Source organism: Plectrocnemia conspersa, unplaced genomic scaffold (genome assembly GCF_051122295.1).
Source record: "Plectrocnemia conspersa isolate PC_06_02 unplaced genomic scaffold, ASM5112229v1 ptg000008l, whole genome shotgun sequence".
In the NCBI taxonomy this organism is placed as follows: domain Eukaryota; kingdom Metazoa; phylum Arthropoda; class Insecta; order Trichoptera; family Polycentropodidae; genus Plectrocnemia; species Plectrocnemia conspersa.
The window spans coordinates 26039069-26062643 of NW_028277172.1; the positions used below are offsets into that span (position 1 = coordinate 26039069).

General features: G+C 26.2%; 1 protein-coding gene across 3 annotated transcripts; it reads left to right on the forward strand.

The window, feature by feature from the left end:
• Positions 1–1541: 1541 nt before the first annotated feature.
• Positions 1542–21780, forward strand: LOC148233562 (proton-coupled amino acid transporter-like protein acs). Of its 3 annotated transcripts, none has more exons than XM_088190218.1 (9): positions 1542–1638; positions 10227–10334; positions 13047–13154; positions 13253–13403; positions 17103–17224; positions 19326–19410; positions 19479–19723; positions 19968–20180; positions 20251–21780. In XM_088190218.1, the coding sequence occupies exons 2-9, from the start codon at positions 10282–10284 to the stop codon at positions 20693–20695; spliced, it is 1422 nt and encodes a 473-aa protein (XP_088046344.1). In that variant the 5' UTR covers positions 1542–1638; positions 10227–10281; the 3' UTR covers positions 20696–21780. The 3 variants fall into 3 exon arrangements, with proteins under 3 accessions (XP_088046344.1, XP_088046346.1, XP_088046345.1); XM_088190220.1 differs by having other exon boundaries at positions 1583–1859; XM_088190219.1 differs by lacking the exon at positions 1542–1638 and adding an exon at positions 3010–3120.
• Positions 21781–23575: the final 1795 nt, after the last annotated feature.

Genomic DNA, 23575 nt, shown 5'->3' on the forward strand with positions numbered 1-23575 from the left:
ATATAAATCTTTTACATCAATTAATTTTTTTTTTTTAATATTATATAATTTTAATGTTTTTTATTTATTATTTTTTTTATATATGTAAATATATAAATATTTGGGGTACATCGAAACAGTGAAAGATCCACCACCGTACATGTACGGCGATACTCCTCAAAATTAATGTGAGCCGATGCGCATTTTTTTAAGTATGCTTCGCTACATTTTATATTTATTATAATATGATATCTTGACGCATTGGGTTAACCTGTAAGTTCATTAAAATTAAGTATTTGTTCTGATCATGACAATGCTATAAAATCTCTTAACCGATCATTTATTATATGGATCAGTGATAATAATTTTTTTTAAAGGATCTCGTAAACCTTTTGTGTTAACGCTTTTAAAAGTCTATGGCAATTTCTATTTTTGTGTGTTTTTTATTTTGCATTATTTTTAAATAACATTATTTCTATTGCTATTATATAGCAATAGTTTATTAATATATGGTTTTAGCTACTTTCACTAAAATTGAATGCATTGATTTAAATGCATTTTTTTAAGTAATACACCATTATTGAGTATCGGCAATGAAAAGGTTAAATAATGTTATATATTCAAGTATAATCAAGTATAATCCTAGCATATAAAAAGTGTATATAATAATAAAAAAAAATAGATTTAGAAGCAAAAATATGTTTTTTATATATTAAAATAATTTAAATTTAAAGCTCGAAATATAAAATTAAATTAAAAATATTTTTTATTATTTAAACCTTTTTTATGAAGCAGTATATATAGCTTAAATTAACATTACTTATGATTAAATTGTAATAATATATAAAAGTAATTTCTTTGTATTGCCGTACATGTACGGCTTAAAAAAAAGTATGAAATAAATCAACATAACAAAATATATTTTATAATAATTATATAAAAAAAATTGAAAGCTTCTGTATTGCCACAAAAAAATCCACTAAAGCCGAAAAATATGTAAAATAAATTAACCAAATTTAATAATAGTGCTAAAATACTTTAAATGCATTATAAAATAATAATGAATAATTATGCAAAAATACGTATGTATATTAACAAATTAACAAATGTGTTTAAATTAACTTACTACTGAAAGAGTTAAACTGATTTCGCGAGAACTTATTAACCTACTTACTTTAAAAGTACATCCAAACCAAACTTCAATATAAATATAAACATAAAATATGTAATTTAAGCTTTCTCTTAATAAATATTTTATTAAATAATATTTTTTTTATGAACTTCAAATATGTTTTAGTTAATTTAAAATAATATTACTAAAAAAAATCTTAAAATTTTATGTATCTATTCAGCTAAAAATGGCTATTATTAATTTTATAGCACATAATTATAAAATCAGTAAATATAATAAAAAAATATTTTAAGATGAAATACCTCAGTTTTTATTAGCTAAAAAATTGAGCATAGCTTAGTTTTACCTATGATTTTTTAATTAATTGAGCAATCCTGAAATCTTATTTTTGGCAACCTCTATATTGATATGACAATGCTAATGACCACTTATTTTTTCCAATAACCACTGGTGCTGACTGTTAACCGCTTCAGTGGTCGCTTCACTACCGACCAAGTAACACCTGTTCAACACCGGTCGCGAAACGTGTAATATATACATATAAACATTCATTCATATATATAACATATATACATTTTCATATATATTTATGTACTAAATTGAGCGATAATATGGACGGTAACTATTATTATTTTATAAACAATGACACGTGTACCTCTGACTGACGCGAATTTCTCGGTTAAAGTTCTTCATTTAACATTAAGCTAACAAAAGTGAATTATGAATAGTGACTAGGTCGTGAGTAAAAGTAAGTTTAAATTACGGCAAATCGAGGCCGCAAAAACCGACCTAAAATATACGTAATATTAATCAATCAAACTATTTAATAATTACACGCATTATGTAAATCGAATTATCCTTGAATCATTATCGGTTATAACCGCGGGCTAATTTGACCCACTGCGGTTAAGTTTAACTGCAGTTTTACTTTCATTCGTCCCACAAAGGATTGAGGATGTTTGTCGCTTACTTTCTATCGCGTCGCATTTTTATTATTATGAAAATCGTACAATGAGAATTAACATAAGTATACAGTCACGATAAGTCGTATCTGTTTATTAATTGTGAATTTTCAAAGTGAGAAAAACCACTTTTTTAAGAACAATCGGCAATTGATTTTTGGACGTTATACTGGTTATTATCTTAGAATGTATCGTGATCGGTATCGTTTTAATGACGCTCAATTGCGAATTATCTTAAATTCCATTCAAATGATCTTCTAAAATCTTACTTTGTCTGATTTGTTATAGTCGTGACAATTTATCTTAACCTTTCTTTACATGAATATAGTCTTAACTCATTATTAATCATAGTAAATTTTTAATTAAAATATAAATATCATAAATCATAAATCATTACAACGAGTTTTTTATTAAAATATTGATAGAGAAAATTTGTTCATAAGCAATGCGAATTTTTATATAAAATATAAAAAAAACACAATGCAGTAAATTTCTGCATTTACATTAATTTATTTATTACTTGAATACATAGCAAAAAAGTGTTTGCTTTGACATATTATTTTATATCATTATAGTCTTATAAAAATATTTATATTTTTAATAAATAAATGTTTTATATTTATTATGCCAAAAAAAATGAATTAAAAACCATTTTTTTTAATATGAATACAAAAAAGATATTTGAGATCATATTTTTATTTTTAATAATTTAAAATATAAAATACAGCAATATTTTTAATACACCCCTAAAATAGTTCTCTACATTTTTTTTATATTTTCACAGTGCGTCATTTACAATGGCTATGCGAAAACGATGACATAATCAGTTCAATAGATTGAGAAAAATCTATCATATCACTTATTGATAGTATATATCAAGATGTTATTGTATTAATTTTGATAGTGTGTTTTTTCCAACTCAGATATTGTATATAACTCATTATTTTTTTAAATGGCTATTATTCTTTTGAGGAATTTTGAGTGATCAACTTGAGATTCATTTATATATTAACACTTAATATATAAAATCCAACCAATTATACAACTGTAAGTAATTTAATATATTTTATAATACTAATAATTATGTAATTATTGTATCATAACCACAATTAACTCACTTAAGCGTTTAGTAAACAAATAGCAATTGCGTGATAACTGAAGAAGTCACAATTGCACTAATAAAACGCAGATAAGCTAAATTTGTACTTGAACATACATTTTTTTTTTTGTAGAAGTCAATGCATATTAAATTTGTTGTGTAGGTGTATTTTTTTACTATTCATTCTGAGAAATATTGAACGCTTTTATTAATCATAATTTATAACAGGAATTTAGATGAAATGACATATTTTTTACCTTGACTTAAAAGCTTATATTAATATTTTTTTGTGTTAACATCTTATGATTTTAAAAACATTTTTTAATTTAGTATAGTCATATTAATTATAATTCTTAATCCAATTAAAATTATATTAAAAAATAGTGTTTTAAAAATACTTCATTAAATACTACATTATCTAATATATCAAATCATATACTTATTAAACTTAACTAGCATTTGTAACGCTCGGTTTAACAAACATCAAATAATTACTTTTAATGATTTATAAAAAAGATTTGATTGACCTTCGTGCATAAAAAAAACATTTACAGACAACACATATTTTTTTATGAAAGTATTATATTCATATGTAATATTCAATTAACATTAAAATATTTATAAAAATGTTACATACAGTTGTGTGAACTTTAAACGCATGAATATGTTTAACTAATAAGTGTGTAAAACGTAATCAATGTAATATTGCGTACACATTTATAATACAATCTTGTAATAAAATACAAGTACGTTCAATCAATTTGAAACTTATCGATTAATTGATTTATAAATAATCAGATACGTTCTGAGATATTTACAGTCGATAAGAGTTTTTTTTTTTTGCTGTTGTCATAGAAAATAATTATAAATCATTAATTTATTATGCAAAAAAATATACTGTCGGTTTGTTAAAATATCTGACCCGTCATTATGTTCAGTTAAATCTGCTTAACAGCACATGTGCAGTATAATTGCGTGGAATATTCCGGTGAGAAAATTCCAAATGTGTTTCGGTACTTGATATGCCATTACAATCACTGCAACATCGAGTGATTTACGACTACAATAAGAATCGATTCTAAATGAATTAAGTCATTAGGTCGGATTAGAGTTTGAGTGTAATCAAATTGAGATAAATTGACAAAAGAGGATTAAATGATAAATTTTATGTGTATTACTGAGTTAAGGTCAATCCACTTTTATGATAATTTATCTGTGTGATTTTGATATATTGTACATAATATATAATTGCTTATATTGCATTTATTAATGTCAAGCTTATATTTAATTTAATGTTAAAACTTAAAAATTCAACTTCTAGATTGCAATTCTTTTTAATAAAAAAAAATTGGCAACATATATACAATAACAAGATTTAATGTAAAATTATACACTCACTTTAAATCTATTTTTTATCTTTACTTAGAATATTTTAAATTATCAAAACAATCAATAAACATGCTTATAGAAAAACTAATTAAAACCTGATCAAAAAACTTGTCATAATATCATAAACATTTCATCGATCATTATATTAAAAAAATGTTTATCTGACCTTTCTGATAATAATCTTATTGTTTACTATTATTATACTATCAATCAACTATTTTATAGTTACATTTTTTCTACATAAATTATATTATCGACTCTATATTTTCAATAATTTACATATCATCAACAGCTTTTTAATTTCACTAATCCATAATGATCCAATCTTAACGACGAAAAAACAGACAGCCTAATAACTAGTCTTAGTTTGTCAAATTATCACTAATGATTAAAATCGCTCAATAATCGTGTGAAGGTTGAGTGACGGATTTTCGTCAAATCTGATTGTCAAGTCATATCTTGGCTTTAATTTAAATCTTTAAAACACAATAAGTGATTTATATTTAATAAATATTGATTATACTTAACACAGTTTATTATAATTATAAATTTCAAACCTTCAGTATCGTTCTACTTTTATACGGGATGAAAAATCGTTTATGTGCAATTATCGCTAGGCATAATTGAGAGATAATTTGCAGCATCCAGTAGCCAGAGAAAGTGATGTACCAGTCCAACAGGTGGCTACTGAGAGTTAGGATATATTATGATAATAAACACAGTGATAATAACCATATAAATACTAGCTTATTTTTTTAATATCTAATAATTTAGAACCTTATTTTACAAACCTCAATTTAAAAAAACTTTTTATTACGATATAGTAAATTGTTTGTGGTGAATAGGTAATTAACTTGTGGAACTTTTGCTTAGATTAGTATCAAGGTTATATGACGTGTTTATGTTTATAAACCAGTTTAACATATTTTGAAGCATTTCCACCAAAGGGCAAATGTAATTGTAACCTCGCTCTTAAAATATTATTACTATGAAAAAACATTTTTTTACCTTGTGTATTTATAATAAATTAACTAACGTCTTATTGAGGGCAAATTTAAATTTTTAATCAATGCATATATCAACATTTTATACTGTTATATTTTGATATAGAATGTAAAAAATACAGGTTGATATTTTAATTTTGACAAAACAGATTCAACTGTAAAGAATCTGGACTGAAACATAAAAAGGCTGATACTTTTTTTGGGCTTTTAAGGGTCGTTTCTATCAATTCGGCGCAGCTCTGCTTCGTGCTAGTACGGTTGAACTGTCATTATTCCAAGTCGAAAGCGAAGTTCTGCTGTCATGTTCTGACAATGATTCAGTAAGACAGTGTTCTGACGCTTGAATAATATTTAATTTTTTTGTTACTAGTTAAAGTTTTCATTTTAGTTTTATTTGTTTATCATTTTCAACAATTAACACTTAATTATATAAACTTAAAAACTAGTATCAAACTCATATTTTTGACCTCACAATTAAATTGTCTTATATATATGTTTTGATTTTATTGCTTGAACTTACATATAAATCAGATTATTTATTTTTTATTGGTAAAAATAAATCATAAAATGTGTATAATGAAGTTCGACAAAAAAATCCTAACATACTAAAAAATAAATACAGCAATATTTTATGTGTATATTATATCACCATTTTGTGAAAAATATATTATAATATTCTCTTGCATTAATATAAATTTATAATTTGTATTATATATTAGTGAAATCAGTCATAAAAATAAACCTGTTTTAAATTTGAAGGTAATGTAATTAAAATGTTATAGTATTTAATAACCCTTTGGAGTCTTTTGTATTGCACATGTGTTTTTACTGACAGTTCATAAAGTCTGGACATTTTTTATTAAGTTATTTCAAATTATTAATATTATAAATATACTAAATAAATATTTTATTTATTATATAAATATCTTAATAAAACAATTATTATAAATAATAAACTTTTATAATTAAATAAGTTTATTTTAGTACATTTCTTGAATTAATATCAAATAAATTCAATTAAATTATAAAAATTGAGTTTTAAAAAAAATGAATTAAAAATCTAGTAATATATAAATATTATTAGTAAAAATTATTTTATATTTTTTTAATGAATATATTACTATATTTATTATTTATGGACGGTAAAGCGTAGTCTGTAATGTCTCAGACTAGTAAATCTGAGGTTGCGAGTTCGAGTCCCGGCAGCGGCACTCGAATGTTTATTTATAAAAATTGCGCTATTATAAAAAATACATATATTGATTATAAATTATAGTACAATTAATAATTTATAATTATTAATCACCGATTTGCAGACTTTCAGTCTGTTGAATTAAACTTATTTGCAGGTATTCATTATATATATATTGGTACATAGTTTGTAACGCATTGGTCTTATGCCTTTCAGATTACAATGAAATATTTAATAATTAAAAATTAATATATATTTAACTTCTGAAGATAATTCTGCTAAAATATAATTTATACACCTAGAAAGATTTAATATATTGTAGGAGAAATATTATTTTTATTTTTATTATATTTAATGATCATTAAATTAATCAATTAAATATATACCAATAATCTACAAGCATTTAAATATATTATATTTAATAATAATAATAATAAAATAATATTTCTGCTAGGTGTATAAGTTATTCAGAATTTTATTGATCATTTGTCAAAAGCTTCTAACTGTTCATAACAAAGATACTAAACAATTATTATTAAGTGGCCATTTATTAATACTCATACTGATCATTTAATTTAAGAGCTACCTGTCCATTTTATATATACATATATTACTAATTGTAAAGACTACTGAAATAATACAGAAACAGAAATAGTTTGTATAATAAATATATTAAGCCACAAAAAAATAATCATTTTACAACAGTATTAAATTACCTTATGTTAAATATTGTGCAAATATATTACTCAATAAAGCAGATAAATCGAAATAAATATGTTACAGTGAGAAAATCTGCGTCAAAAGAGATAAAATCGAAACATTACATCAGATTATGATGACTCGCTAACGAGAGTCGAAACGTGGGAAAATAAATTAAAGAGGTAATGTGCGCATTGTCGTGCAGGAAAATTAGACCTTTTTAATTACTTATTCAAGGAACAGACTCTCTGCTGTTACAGTTTTACCGGGCTTTAATAAATTGTATGGGATAATTGTAATGGAGACCTTCAAACATTCACTATTATTTTTTGTGTAATTATTGTTCGAGTATTTTATTTCTGTGCACCTATTATATAAAAAAGTTTGTGGTCGTAAAGGATTTATTTGATGTTCTATTTCATATTACAGTAGAGAAATAGATCATTTCTATTGCATCAAAGAAGCGCAAATCAAACATCTTAATTGCGATAATTTTAGTTTTGAGTCAATTCGCACAGAACCCATATATCAAACTTTTTTAGAAGTTGTATAGTTATTTTAAATGGCTTAAATGGCTTTCAAATATTAAAACCTCTCGTAGTGTTGTGTATTGTTCATTATCAACTGAAGAAAAACCTCCACGACCTTTTTATATAGCAGTACCAAAAATATTGTTTAATTTACAAGCAGTTTCTGCAGTTTTAACACATATTTTTTATTCATAGACTACACTAATACTAGTTAGCTCAAAAATATATGTTTTACAAATCGAGGACTTTGGACCTTACTTTAACTGAATAACTTCCTTGTGGCTGTTCAAAAGTTTTGCAACGATTCACGAAGCGGCTGCAGATTGCAAAACTGTTGAGTTTCACCTGTGCCTTATGTAATGACGAATTCGCAAATTGACCAGGAATTTATCGAGTAGGAAATCGAACGGCTCGTGATTAAGATTGTCGGTCGGTAGCATCGGCAAACTATGACGTACGGCACATTTCTTCAAAAGTGCAGGTGTGCTAGACACTCCGGCACCGCTCACCAAGCATGGCCAGTAGCCTCAGACGCTCTACGCTTCTCCAACTTTTAGAAAATTAATTTGCCTTAAATATGAAATACATGAACTCAAAAAAGTGGTGCTACGAAAGACATATGCCCAGGTAGAAAAAAGTCATGTCAAGACTCCAATACAATAACATGTAGCTAATATTTTTTTATAAAAATATCAAAACTATCAAAAATTTTGTTTGTGACTGATTAAATAATTTTACTGTTCTTTTAAAACTAAGTTTCAAAGCTCTACTCTTGGCAATTCAGTGAGAAGTCCTAGCTAGATCAATTAAGATTTTATATTTAATATAATTATTGTAGGATTCAGATCGATCATCGTAGATTAGCTTTTACTAACTTTTCGTAATCTTACGGATGAATATAATAATAATGATGAATGAAAATCGAGCGAAAAATCAAGCTGCTTTATATTGTCTATAAAAAATTTGACAGTTGCGAAACGTACTTAAAAACTTAAACTAAACAAATTAATCATACGTTCTAAATCTAACTATAGCTTATTAACTTTCATTGCCTTAATTTGTTTAGTATAGAATTGAGCAATTTGCTAGCATAATTTTTTTTATTTATTTTTTTCACAATTTTTTTACAAAAATACAATAAAATTACTAATGTGTTTTGTGAAAGACGACTTCATCATTAAAAAGTATAACCTTTATGTAGTACTAAAAGTTTGTCGCTTAACCTATTTTATGCTAAAGTTTATTTTCCAAGAATAAAAAAAGTATCAAAAATTAATTTAAATATATGTAAATACATACATATTTATGTTAAATCTTAATCACAATAAATTAGAGAAACTTTAAACTTACAAACTATAATGATTTCAAATTAAACGAAAGCTTATTACTTTAAACAATGCATAATAAATATTTACAAAATACAATTAGAAAGTTTGAGAGTCGCGTTGGTATATGCGCATTTAACCGCAGTTACACTAATATGGTGAGCGATTCGATTGATAGTGCATTTCTACGCATACCGCAAGTGCAAGACTAAAAAGTTGCAAGACTCACAATTTATTTTTTGGTTAATTAAATCATCCGTTGCGCAACCCGTTGCATAAAAAACTTGAACTTGCATAAAAGTGAGAGCCGAATTTTAAAAAGGACAAGTTTCCTTTTACATGTATGTATGTATAGCAATTCGGCTTAATGTCATGTAAATATTTTTCAACTCAATGCCCTCATTAAATCTGTACTGTTTAAATGTTATATTAATGCATTGAATATGAAGAAGTTTTAGTGAAAGTTTAATATTTATATTTGCTAATAAATTTTATATTGCAATATTTGAGTTAACAGAGAAAAGCTATAATAACATATTATAATTAAAAATAGTATCTATCCAAAAAAAACTAATTTATTTATTATTGAAACTAACGAATGCGCTAGCTTTGGCGCAATGTTTTAAGAGTTGCGTCATATTTTTCTTGAAATATTTTTGAAAAATTTAAAATTGATATAAATGTAAATTGTGCAGATAAATCCAGATTGTACTTGATTATCACCAAAAATATCATGAAATAATTGTGCAATTTTAAATAGTCGTTTTTCTATGTAATCTTATCATTAATGATTCGGCTACTTCAATAGCACCTCAATTGTTTCCCGAAATCCGTCGATTATTATCGCTCATATTCGAATAGATAAGGCAGTAGTTTACAAAGCAATCTATTGACATATTACTATGCTTTTTACAGGCGCAGGTGTTGCTTAGGTTATTCAGAGTGAGTTTGTAAAAACATAGCAGCCAAAATGGAGAAAGAAAAGCCAAAGACGTCCGTCAAGATGGAAAATTTTGCTTCGACGTGAGTATAACTTTTTAATTATTTTAAATCCACATACTTTTGTATCCAACCCTTCGTCCAATTAATCACAGTTTAAGGACTAGAATCTGAATGTAATCAATGATGAATGCAAAATCCCAAGGTGGTTTGGTTTGAACCGGTTAAGCCCGACTTATCTGAAAATTGTGAAAATGTTATTATATGCAATTTTATCGATGATTACTATAATAGCACGCTGTGCGGTTTCTAAGTTTTATAAATGTATAATCAACTAGTCGTGTCACCCAGCTTTGCCTGGAGCTAACTAATAATACTTAATATTTATAATATTTGTTAAAATAAACTATATGTATCAAACTGCATATTTAACTTCTATATACGCGCATATAATCTCGTGCAACACACTTGTAAGAAGACAACTATAATAAATAATAAGATGCTTACTTTAGAATAAATTTATGCCTGTCATTTTATGGCCTATTTATTTATGACTTTAAATTGCTAAAAAGTAATAGATTTCCGAAATAAATACTTTTCAGATTTAAAATAAAAACGCGTCACTTACATTTATTTGCGAATATAAATAAGGTGCGCCCAAATTGTTCTCTAGAGGATGCCGAAAAACATTTCAAACGAAACGTCGAGAAGATAAATAAAATTAATAATAAAATATATATAGATCATACTCTTGATCGTTATATTGTTTTTGGTTTATAAGAGTCCAAAGTTGCAACGCACAAACGTGTTTCAAGGCAAAAAATTTTCGCACTTTTTCATATTAATTTCTCAAAACAAAATTTAATAATATTTATAGGTAAATTATTTCAATGTACTCCTTAGATATACTTCAATAATGGTATTTCTAAATATCTATATATCTTAGAGGAATTAGTATTGTTTCTCATATAATAATAAATAAAAAATGCTTTTATACATACTTATATATAAAGAGATATATTTCTTGCTCTTCTTATTTGTTCAATTGCGTTTAGGTTAAAATAGCGCAATTTTGTATCGCACGAGCGTGATTCGAAGCAAAAAATGCACTTCAGCATTTCATATTTTCCTAAGAATTATTTCTGTATTATTTCTAATAATAATGAATATTTTATATAATACACATTTATATATACACAAATCTTTTTTCTTCTTATGTTATTAATTTTATATAAATAATATTTCTGTACTCCTAAGATAAACTTATAAATGCATATATTGAATATAAGTATTTCTTTAGATACGAATATTATAAAAATAATAAGAAATATTTTCTTTATTATACATTTGTATAAAAAAAATTTTTGCTCTTTTTATCTTTTTGATTGCACTTTAATTAAAATAGTGCAATTTCGTAACGATTAAGCGTGATTTGAAGCAAAAAGTTTACTTTAGAATTTTATAGCCTCCTAAAAATTATTATTTTATCCTTTTTAATAAACAATGAATATTTTATATAATATACATTTTTATATAAAAATATTTTTTCTTGTTCTTCTTTATCGAGATATAAATTCTACGTGAATCATATTCCTGTTCTTCTAAAATAAACTCAGATATTCTTTCGTTAAATATTAATATTTTTAAGAGTTATTATAGTACAAATTATTAATATTAAGAAATATTTTATATAATATGCATATACAATATTTTTCATCGTTCATTTGCTCTAAAGGAAATACAATACGATTTTGCGCACGAGCGTACGAGCGTGATCCGGAACAAAAAGTGTACTTTATCATGACATAGCCTCCTAGAATTATTATTATTGGTTCCTTTATAATAGCAATAAATATTTTATCTATTATAGATTTATACATAAAAATCTTTTTGGGTTATAAATTCTATTTAAATAATATTCATGCATTTTTAAAATAAACATAGATATGCGTGAATTGAATATTAATATTTTTGATGTAAAAATAATTAAATATTTTCTAATAATAATTAATTTATTATATAACATACATATGTATTTTTTTGCTTTTTTTAAATGCACAATTGCTCTTATGGCAAAACACTGCGATTTTGTAACGCACAAGCGTGATCCGGAGCAAAAAGTGTACTTGATCATTTCATAGCCTCTTAGGAATTATTATTGTACCCATTCTAATAACAATAAATATTATGTATAATATACATATGACTAAAAAATCTTGTTTTTCTTATTCACTAGATTGTTTTTAGGTTAAAACAATGCAAAATATCGCATGAGCGTGTTTCGGGTAAAAATCCTTATTAATGTGGATTAATTTAATAATATTAAATAACACTTTTCGATATTTTTTTTAAGAATTGCATCGCTTTTTGAATAAAAAATTGCAAGAACGCAACACAAAAGCGTTTTTATGTTGTAGTATTATATATTATTAGGAGCCTTTATTTGGCTAGTGTTTAAAGATTGAAGTAGGCAGTGCGTCTCGCAATTTTTTACTATACCAAGGCTATCATGTTTCTTTATTTTTCTCTCATCGTCCAATGTTGCCATGTAGAATATAAGATTCTTTTGTTTAAACGCATTAAAATACGATTTTTTTTCATAGCTTATTTTATTTAACATGAGTTTAAAATTAACTCATTTACATCTTTGAAGATCTTAAAAATACTGCTGCTTTTTAATTGTAGTATATTTTTATCTCCGTTGATATACTATTACGATAATATAAAAATATATCTGCAACTCAATTGAAAACTATTTTTACCAAATATTATAATCATATATTTGAATTATTTTAGGGCTGATTTAACGACAAACACTGGTTTTCAATCCACACTCTCGATCGATGTAGTTAACGAAAAAGAATACGACCCATACGATCACAGACAAGTGCAGCATCCCAATTCGTAAGTACAGTTTTTTATCACATCAAAACCAGTTCATGAAACCAGACACTGCTATTTTATATATATTATCTTAATATTGTTTTTTAAAAACTCAACAGGGACACTGGATCGTTGGTTCATTTACTCAAATCTTCGTTAGGGTCCGGAATTTTGGCCATGCCGAATGCAATCAAGCACGCTGGTATAGTTTTTGGACCCATAGTGACTATTTTATTAGGAATTATATGCACCCACTGCGTACACATACTAGTAAGTATTAATATTTTATTTTATTACACTAATTTACAGTCATTGATTATAATTAATTTAAAGACATGATTCATAATCAAATTTGAGTTGCTCTTAAATAAAAATAAAATAATGAATTATTATAAAATAAGGTTAACAATTTATTACTTGAGTTTTTATAAAAATAAACAAGTTTTATTTATGTAAGCCATATTGTGCAGTTGATTATTTAAACAGTTGCAAAAAATATTTCGCAAAGCTAAGATAACATAGACCGAAATAGAGTCATTAGCTATATCCAAAAAAAAAATTTACTGTCAAAAGTGAAATTTCAATCATTAATCTTTCGACGAGGCGTGAAGTTTTGTAAGTCGCAAAAAAGAGTTACTTTCAAACCTACAGTTTCTCAACGTTTATCTCTTTTTATTTTATTAAGTGAGACATTTAATTTATTATATATGCTAACTATTTATCTTAGAAAATGTGCAAACAACACATGGTAGAAGTACATGCTTGCCTTTTAAGTGTGATACAGAATATCCCGGTTATTCGAACATAAGAGATTGATTTACGACCGGTTATTTTTTTCAATAAATCCGCAAAACTCAAAACTGGTTAGTTGTCAATGTAGATCGTTCGTTTCTCATTAATTTGAGAATCTTTGCTAAGGAATATATTATGAAAAAAATTTTTTGATGTAGTAAGTCCAACGTAAATAATATTTAAATAAAAAAATATTTTGCTACTCGTTTTATTTTCAATAATTTATTTTTTGCTAAATCAATAACTGTAATATTTATACAGTTGCGAATCAATGATGTTCTAGTGAATATTTTAGCGATATTCTATATTTCATCTTAAAAAACTATTTGTTGAATATATATTTTAATTAAATCGTTATATAAATTAATATTTATTACTTATAAGATTTCCTGGAACTTGTTGACGTTTAGGCGAAAACAGACCCATTGCGATTTTGAATTGTAAATTAACCAGATTTCAAAAACCAGCTCTCTATCAGGTTTCACGTCTAGATTGTGTTGATAAAATTATAGTTTTCAGTATCAAATTTAATATTCTTATTTATCTTGATTCTAGGAAATAGTTTCTATTAGATAAACAAAATATATATGATATTTACAATTGACTCGTATACTCAATTTCAAGTACTCAATATTTGCAAGTCAAGAAAATACATACATATATGACAAAATACATACTAAGGTATCAACGACCACAGAGTCAAGCACAACTGACTTAAAACTTAAATTTAAAATTTTAGGATCACCTAATATTTTATGCAATTATCTTGTATTAGATATTTCTAAAGCATCTCTGTATTTAATTTTAGCAATTTTTACTCTCAATCGTAATCTTAAAACATCTGTTATTTTGCTGATATGTAAAATATTATTTTCTATAACTTTAAAACACCATGTTTTTTTAAACAAAATGCAATAGTTAAGGATAGTAAAAAACTTAGAATTTTTTAATTTTTAAAAAAGTGATAATAATAAATAAAGTAAATAAATAAACATATTATTCACTAAATTTAATAAATAAATAATGCGAGGTTTTTCATCCTTGAATTACTTGATTAGACTTAACTATGCCTTTTAAACCAAAACTTGTTTAAATGAAACAAATTAGCGACACTATTACATTCATAAAAGATTTTTGTTTTAGCTTTCTGACCACATTTAGGAAAATTATTTTGGGCATTGGACTAAAACATCCGTATCCAAACGCTCCATATAAAGCACACAAAAACCAATTTATCTCAATTCGCAAATGTTTTTTGTGATAGCTTCCCACATTGTTCAGTTTCAGAGTTCAGACCTCGGCTGCGATTAACATTTTTTACCGGTTAGTGTTTTTTGCAAATCAACAAAACCATTGAAATGGTAATTCTATAGCGAGTCACAAAAGATTGGATCGGAACGATGATGTCATTTTTCATTGACATTGTATTATATTATATTATTATATACGACGATCGCGATAACTTTCTATTTTGTGTGTACAGGATTAATGTTTGACTTTAATTTATTTACAAAAAAATCGAGTTTATTTGCGAGAGAAACGTTTAACCAGATGGACAATCATCATAATTTAATCGTTAACAATCGACGTTTTCCTTTCTGTGGCACGAGCGATAAACTATTAAATATTTATGATTTTAAATTACACTTTTATTTATTTGCTATATGCCAATAATTATATAGCGTGTTTGATTTATTGATGTGATTATATGATACATCGAACAGCAATAACTCGTTCGAAAATATTATTGTTTATACTTTATAATAGTTATATAAACAAATTTAAATGTTAATTTAGCAGTGTACATATTATAACATTGAACGCCGTCTGTTTAAAATTATATTCAGTTGCGTACTAGGACCCTGAGAAAAAAAATTGCATACACCTCCCCCACCTGTACGAGCTTTTATGCGACTTGGCATATAGTTAACGCTCATATTTGGTTCTTTTTAAAGATATAGACTTAAATTTTTGATACAAAATAGAACTTTCGAATGACACCGTTTAAAAAAAAGTTTTTTTTCCAAAACACGGTTAGTGTTATGAGTCGATCGAGCCACCATACATACGCTCATAAGACTTGCAATATAGTTAAGGTCGGTGTGAGCTTATTTATACATATTTAAAGTTGAATTTTTGTGACAGTATAGAATTCTTAAGCATCCTGTATATGTTTGTTAGCAAAATCCAATGTGTCAATTTTTTGCAAAATGGCGACAAGTATAAAATTTTAAACACTCGTAACTCAGTAGGTTTAAATTTTAACGAAAAGATTGCTATACACGAAACGTTTAAAAGCTTAAAATACATCTAAATAAAATATGAAAAAAATAGTTTTTTGCTTCAAAACAAGCGATGTATCAGTTCGATCGGACCCCCATACGAGCCATTTTGAGACTTTCAGAAGAGTTTTTAAAGATTAAAAATTAAATTTTTAGTATCGTATAGAACTACTGAGCACCCCCTATACGTTCTGTATGAAAAATATATATAAAATATTTTTACAAAATGGCGGCCAATGTAAAAATTAAAAGTGTCATAACTTTGCAAAATGAAATCCTATTGAAAAATGTCGTATTTAAAAAGTATTTAGAAGCTTGATTTGCATTTAAATATTATTTTTAATTATTTTTTTTTAATAAAAAATGAGTCTTACGGTAAATTATTACATATTATTTTCTTACATCAATTTTATTATAGAATAAGTATATATTTTTTATTCACTACACGTTTATTTTGGTTACATTATATCTTAATATTAAATACAATTATTATTTGTTATATTATCTTTGATACAATGGTATTCATGAAGAATCGTCTTTGATCTACGTATATAAGAAAAATGGCTCTTTCTAACTACATGACTATTTTTGTATTAAAATATCTTAGTAATAAATTTAATTTCCTAATCTTTAAATAATTAAATAAATCATATTTAATTATATTAGTAACTATTAATAGTTAAACATTTAAAATTTAATTAATTTAAATTTTCTCTAGTAATAAATACAGTGTAAAATAATCACTTATATTCTAAATAGTAGAAAATCTATTCTCTAAATAATAGTAAATAATTCGGTTTTCATCATTATATTTAATAATAATAATAATATTTCTTTTAATTCAACGAAATATTTATTACAACATAATTTACATAAATTTATTTTTATTTTAAAGGTAAAAATATCTTATGATTTGTGCAAAAAAGCGCGAGCGCCTTCTATGACATTTGCAGAGACTTGCGGAGCTGCCTTCAAATTTGGACCCAAAAAGCTCAGATCATGGGACGGATTTATACAGTAAGTATTTTTTACATATTTTTAATGATAACTTATTTACTAAAAAATAGTTTCATATACATTTACTTATGGCTTTGTGTGGCAAAGTGTAAATAGAAAGCAATGAAATTAAAATTTATGATTTGCTTATACTTTATGCTTAGACTATTTATACTAAATTAATATGTCTTCATTGTCTGAAATCCAAGTAAACGAAGTATTCCTTGTTATAGATAATTAAAAAAAAATTTTCGAGATATTTTTTATTGCAATTTTGCTAGGAGCGTTGCGATATAATTTATTGCATTTTTGGCGTAGCGTCTACTAAATGAAGCACTTTTTAAAGTTGCAATGCCCGGTGACTTCCGGTTCAAAGCTTTATTGTCCTAGAGGGTCGCGATCGCGTCCCTTATTCTTGACCGTTACGGCCAGGACATCAGCGATTGAGAACGCTCCACTTACACGAGTCATACAGCTTCTCAACGAACTTGCCAAGCATAATTTTTCCAGTAAAGAGCTGAAAAAAAAGATGTGGAATGGTGCTCATCAAATTTTAGATGTTCACCATAAAATTTTTAATAAAAAATTAAATAATAATAAATCCTCCTTTAGTCCACAAACGGAACGATAATATTTATTTTATTAATTTATTAAGCTTAATAGCTAATTTTTACATCAAACAAATTTTAACTAAACATACATATAATATTATATATAACATACACAGAAAATAAAAATGCAGGAAGGCGTTTATTCGTTCTATTTAGGAAACCCGATAGAGTTTTATTTTTGCGGATTGTCCTAGGAATATTATTATACAAAAAAAATACAAAATAGGGTAATGAGACTAGTCTAAAATAAAAATAGATTTATTAGTTGTATAATTGATAGATTGGAATGATTAAATGTTAAAGAAATATTGAAAATTATTGTTTTAGTATTTATATATAAGTTAGAAAATAATATGTCACCAGAGTATTTTAACATATTTTTCATTCTGTATAATATACCTATTTTTCTAATATTTTTTTTAATATGTAAATACAATGTTCCTTAAAATATAATTTTGTATCTACAATTAATATCAACTATATTATCTATAACTATTTTTTTTATTATGATCCAATATATTTTTTTTAATTATTAAACAAACATTTAGTTTAAGTACATTATTTTTAACCATATTTCTATTATAGTTGATTCATTATTTAAATTATCTACAACTTCTTTAATATTATCACTTATGCAATACATACAGATGTATTTTACACTTTTTCACATTATTTACTATATCATTAATATACAAAATAAATATCAATGGTCCCAATTTAGACCACTGTGGTACACCATGAGATATAAATTTCTTTTTGGAATATGCATAATTTATTTTAACTTTTTTTAACCCGTTTTAAGAATCTCTAAAAAAATTCTGAAAAAATAATAACTTTAAAATCTTGTTTTTATAAAAAAGCAAAGCTTATAAATTTGTTTTGAGTTTATTACATACATTAAGCGAAAAATTACCTCTAAAATTTATTCAACAGAAAAGTAGTTGAACTTTTAAAATATATATTAAGTATTATTATTTCCATATAAAAACGCAAAACTCGTTTCTTGAATGCATTAGACAAAAAAATTATAGCATCCATATCTCGTGAAGTATAAGCAGAAAAAATCTGTAATAATAATACATAAAACATTATATTCCATTTGATCATTTGACTCACCATCCTCTACATTTACAATATATAGAATTTTAATGGAAAGCAATTAGTACATCTCTGCCAAACCCATTGCCATTGATAGAACGAACTCACCCATGAAGGTTCAAGAGCAGACATTGAAAACAAAGACCCGTCGAGACGAAACCAGTCCAAAGGACCTTCGTCCGTTGGGTCTTTGCACATTTGGAAGGCCATCTAAGAATCGCTAATATCAGAGATGGTTCTCAACTGACGTCACTGAATTCATTTGTATGCATTCACCCACATTCCGCATTGCAGCAGTTCTTGCCATATCCAATCGACTGCGTTTTTCTCGTATTTCCATTGTCGATCTAGTTCCTCAAGGCATCACAACCGGTTCATTTATAATAATGCAATCATTTATTGTTTATTTATAGATCTTTCGTAGATTGGGCTTTGGTTGCTACTTACATAGGAGCAGCTTGCGTTTATGTTGTCTTGATAGCAGATTCGTTTCATGAGGTTAGTATGAATACAATGCATAATTTGCCATACTTGAAAAACGATGTTATTTACCACAATGTTTACAGGTCGTCGATCAATACTTCAAAGATGAGAATTGGGACGTGAAGGTATATTGCGCGATTCTGCTAATACCTCTGGTTATACTGGGGCAAATCAGGAATTTGAAGTACCTGGTACCATTCTCTGCCTTGGCTAACGTTTTGCTTCTGATTACTCTTGCCATCATCATGTACTACATCTTCCAAGACATACCTTCGACTGACGATAAACCATTGTTCACATCAGTGGTACAACTGCCGCTTTTCATCAGGTATTGTAAATATGACATGTAAAAAATTGTCATGAATCATATTTTTTTATTGTGTGTCAATCTCCAAAGCATGTTTGTATTATATGTATATATGTACATGCTTCGTTATTAGTCTAATTTTTTATCGTGATATTTCGGCTGGATCACACCAGCCATCTTCGGACGAATTTACTGCGTAAAGTTTTCTTGACATGTTTCTATATTTATCATATTACTTAAAACTAATATATTGTTAATATTCCAGCACTGTTATCTTCGCCATGGAAGGAATCGGAGTAGTGATGCCAATCGAAAATGATATGAAACAACCCAATCACTTCTTAGGTTGCCCAGGAGTGTTGAACATTGCCATGATTGCCGTCGTAGGCCTCTACACCATCATCGGACTCTTCGGCTATTTGAAATATGGAGATGACGTCATGCCTACCATAACAGGCAGCTTAGAACCCACAGACATGTAATATAATCACTAAAACATTTTTTCACATTCTTTGCTGATTTACTTACATCAATTTTTAAAATTGCAGTTCAGCTCAAGTAGCCAAGATTTTCATTGGACTAGCTATTCTTTTCACATACGGTCTCCAATTCTACGTACCCATGGACATTGTCTTCAGAAAATTGGAGGCTCGCACCAACACTAAGCATCACAACTGGATGCAAATAGTGCTAAGAACACTATGTGTAGCCTTCACGGTGGTGATTGCTATAGTGGTGCCGAAGCTGGATCTTCTCATCAGCTTTGTCGGAGCAGTCTTCTTCTCGACTCTAGGTCTCTTTGTGCCGGCCGTGGTGGAGATAGTGCATCTGTGGGACCAAAGCTACGGTTTCTTGAAGTGGAAGCTGTGGAAGGATATTCTCATAGCTTTATTCTCCTTGGTAGCATTGTTCTCTGGAGCTTTTGTATCAGTGAGTGACATGCTTAAGACGGAAGAAACGGTCAACAGCACCTTAGCTAATATGGTTTCATAAGTATATATAAAACAATGATCCATTAATAATAGATTTACAAACCAGTAATACATTGCAAATACATAATGCTTGATAAAATTAGTACTATAAAATATAAAGTTACAGTTACAGTAGATAGAGACAACTAATCTGACCCTATCTTAATATAAAATATTCAGATGCACTATTATTTATTTGTAACCAAACAGCTAACCACTCATTTGTAAATCTATTATGTCTTTCTTAAATTAAATTCAGTATTATGCGAATATATCATTATTTATGATAATATGGTGCCACGTAATATTTACATGACGTTGTTTAATACTGTTCCTTTAAATGTCGGTGTTTTAATTAAATTTAACTTGTAAATATGTTAATAAAAGTATTGAGTATTCAGTGTAAATATAATATTTACATGTTGCAATCGTAGATTAGTTACTTTTTGTTAAAGTGCCAAGTCCTAATGTTAAAAGGATGCATCGAATGACTGAGATGTGAATGTATTACATAGTGTAAAACTATTGATAATCTGTAATTGGAAGATAAATAACGATTTTTATTTAGGCAGCTATTTTTCATTTAATTAATAAATTACCTAAATGTAATTTACGATATTTATACTCTTACAGTTTATTGTTTTATGTATGTGAGATTGATTAGATTTAGTATTTTATTTCGATTTTTAATATTAATTATCATAATATAGATCTAGATACTGTGATGTTTTAATTCTCCACCGGCGTTTGTGTGCCTTTTAAATTTTAATATAAATTTATAATGTAAGTTTAACTTTATTATAATATAGTATAAAAGCAAAGCCATGTTTAAAGTATTTGTTTTAAATATTTTTTGTAAATTTTGACGCTCCCTTAAAATGTTGTACCGATAGTTCCGTCTTATATTTGTTATGAACGAAAACGGCCTTGTGAATTATTATTATATAGTAACGATTGACATTCCATTAATGTATTCTAAAACTTAATAACATTGTGATTTAAATTAATTAAAAATGAAAATATTTTTATAAGTATTTGATGTACGTATGTTTTAAATACATAAACGTGTATAGATTGTTTTCGATAATAAAAAATATTCTATCGCAATATAAGATTATTTTAATTCAAAAACGCTGATTTTTTGCTTTAGAACACGCTCGTGACCTTTGAAAGAATAATCTGCAAAAATAGACTTTCTAATCAATCATATTATTTTTGTAGGTTGTTTAATAATTGTATTTAATTTTAAATATTATTTTATTTTATTGTAAAATATTTAAAATATAGTACGATGGATTTTTTACTAGCGTAGTCCGGAAGGTCTAGACTGGTAATCTAGAGGCCGCAAGTTCGCGCCATGATTTTTATTTATTTATACACAATAAATTATATGTTTCAACAGAAGATTAAGCAAAAATGTTTAAAAAAATATTATTAATAAATATCAGATACGGTAGTTTAAAAAATCGTCAATAAACTATTTAAAAACTAATTGTCGGAATGACGTAGTCTGAAAGGTCTAGATTGGTAACCTAAATGCTGCAGGTTCGTGCCACGGTAGTAGACTTAGTTTTTTTTATTTTTAAAAATGCACTATAGTTTAAAACTGGCCCTAGTTGTGAAGTAATATTTAATAATTATAAATTATAATAATACACATAATAATTCATAATTATTTATATATTATAGATGTCATAGATTCCTAGACTTTGATGTTTAATACTAACCTACTTAGTACATATGTACCCCATTATAACGCATTGGACTTGCAAATGAAGATTTAAAAAATCTTGAAACATATTATTTTTCCATAAATAATATATTATATAAATTATAAGATCTGTTTTTATTGTACAATAATTTAAGAAAATCATCTACAACACAAACTAAACTTTAAATCCAATTTATAGAATGTCTAGGAGAAGCGACTATTAATTATAATAATTTAAATTCAGATAGATTGATACATATTAGGTTATTTTAATTTCTCGTCAATGAAAACGTACGTGACACTAGCGATATGACGCTAAAATTTCCATTCTAGTGCAATACTATATCTGGTCAAAAGTCATTTTAAAAGATATTTGTATTAAAACTTTTTATTTTAAATAATCTTTTTTTTATTGTACTGTTATTTGCTGCAATTGTTTGTCATTTATTAAAATGAACCAAAACAAAATATTAATTATTCTGCGAAATATTTATTATGACTGTAAAATTATAAAATTAATAATAATCATCAGCAATTGATATGTTTCAACACTAATATAAAAAACACTATTTTTATAAACTTAAAAACTTAAAACATAATTTTTATTGAGTCTGGAATTTCGCGAATAGTAATTATTGTAATTATAATTTTGCTCGATTTTTAACCATTAGGTTTCTTAAGCTTTTTTATTTCAAATTAACCTAATAATAAAAAATAAGGAATCACGAAATATCGTGAAATGGTCATAAATTAGCCGTTAGTCATAAAAACCTATAGATTGTTTTTATCTATGCACCTGCATAAAAGTAAGGTGACCAAACGTTCTCTTTTTATAAATTCTGTGCTCTTCAAAAATTGTGTCCTCAAATAAAAATGTTTAAGGTGACCTTTTCTAAAAAAAAACTTCCTAATAATAAAAGCAACGGAGTTTAAACTTAACGCTAGAAAATAATTATATTGATAATAATTTAGGATATGACGCAAAAATTTCCTTTTCAGTGCAATGAAAGCCTTTAAAATGGATATTTATGATGTACTGAATATGCTTTTTTAGATCAAATACTGTTCTACGAAGAAAGAAAATATCTTCGGGGTGACTCTTTTTACGCAAAACAATTGTGGTCATTTTTTCTAACACATATAAGATATTCTTTATAATCTGAAGTAGATTATAATAATTATAGAATGTTT

Bases quoted from the DNA above. Each gene is read 5' to 3' on its own strand.
- LOC148233562 (XM_088190218.1), top strand. From the start codon at position 10,282: ATGGAGAAAGAAAAGCCAAAGACGTCCGTCAAGATGGAAAATTTTGCT. The intron at 13,404-17,102 runs GTAAGTATTAAT...TTTATTTTAAAG, and splicing joins CCCACTGCGTACACATACTA to GTAAAAATATCTTATGATTT. The intron at 17,225-19,325 runs GTAAGTATTTTT...GTTTATTTATAG, and splicing joins TCATGGGACGGATTTATACA to ATCTTTCGTAGATTGGGCTT.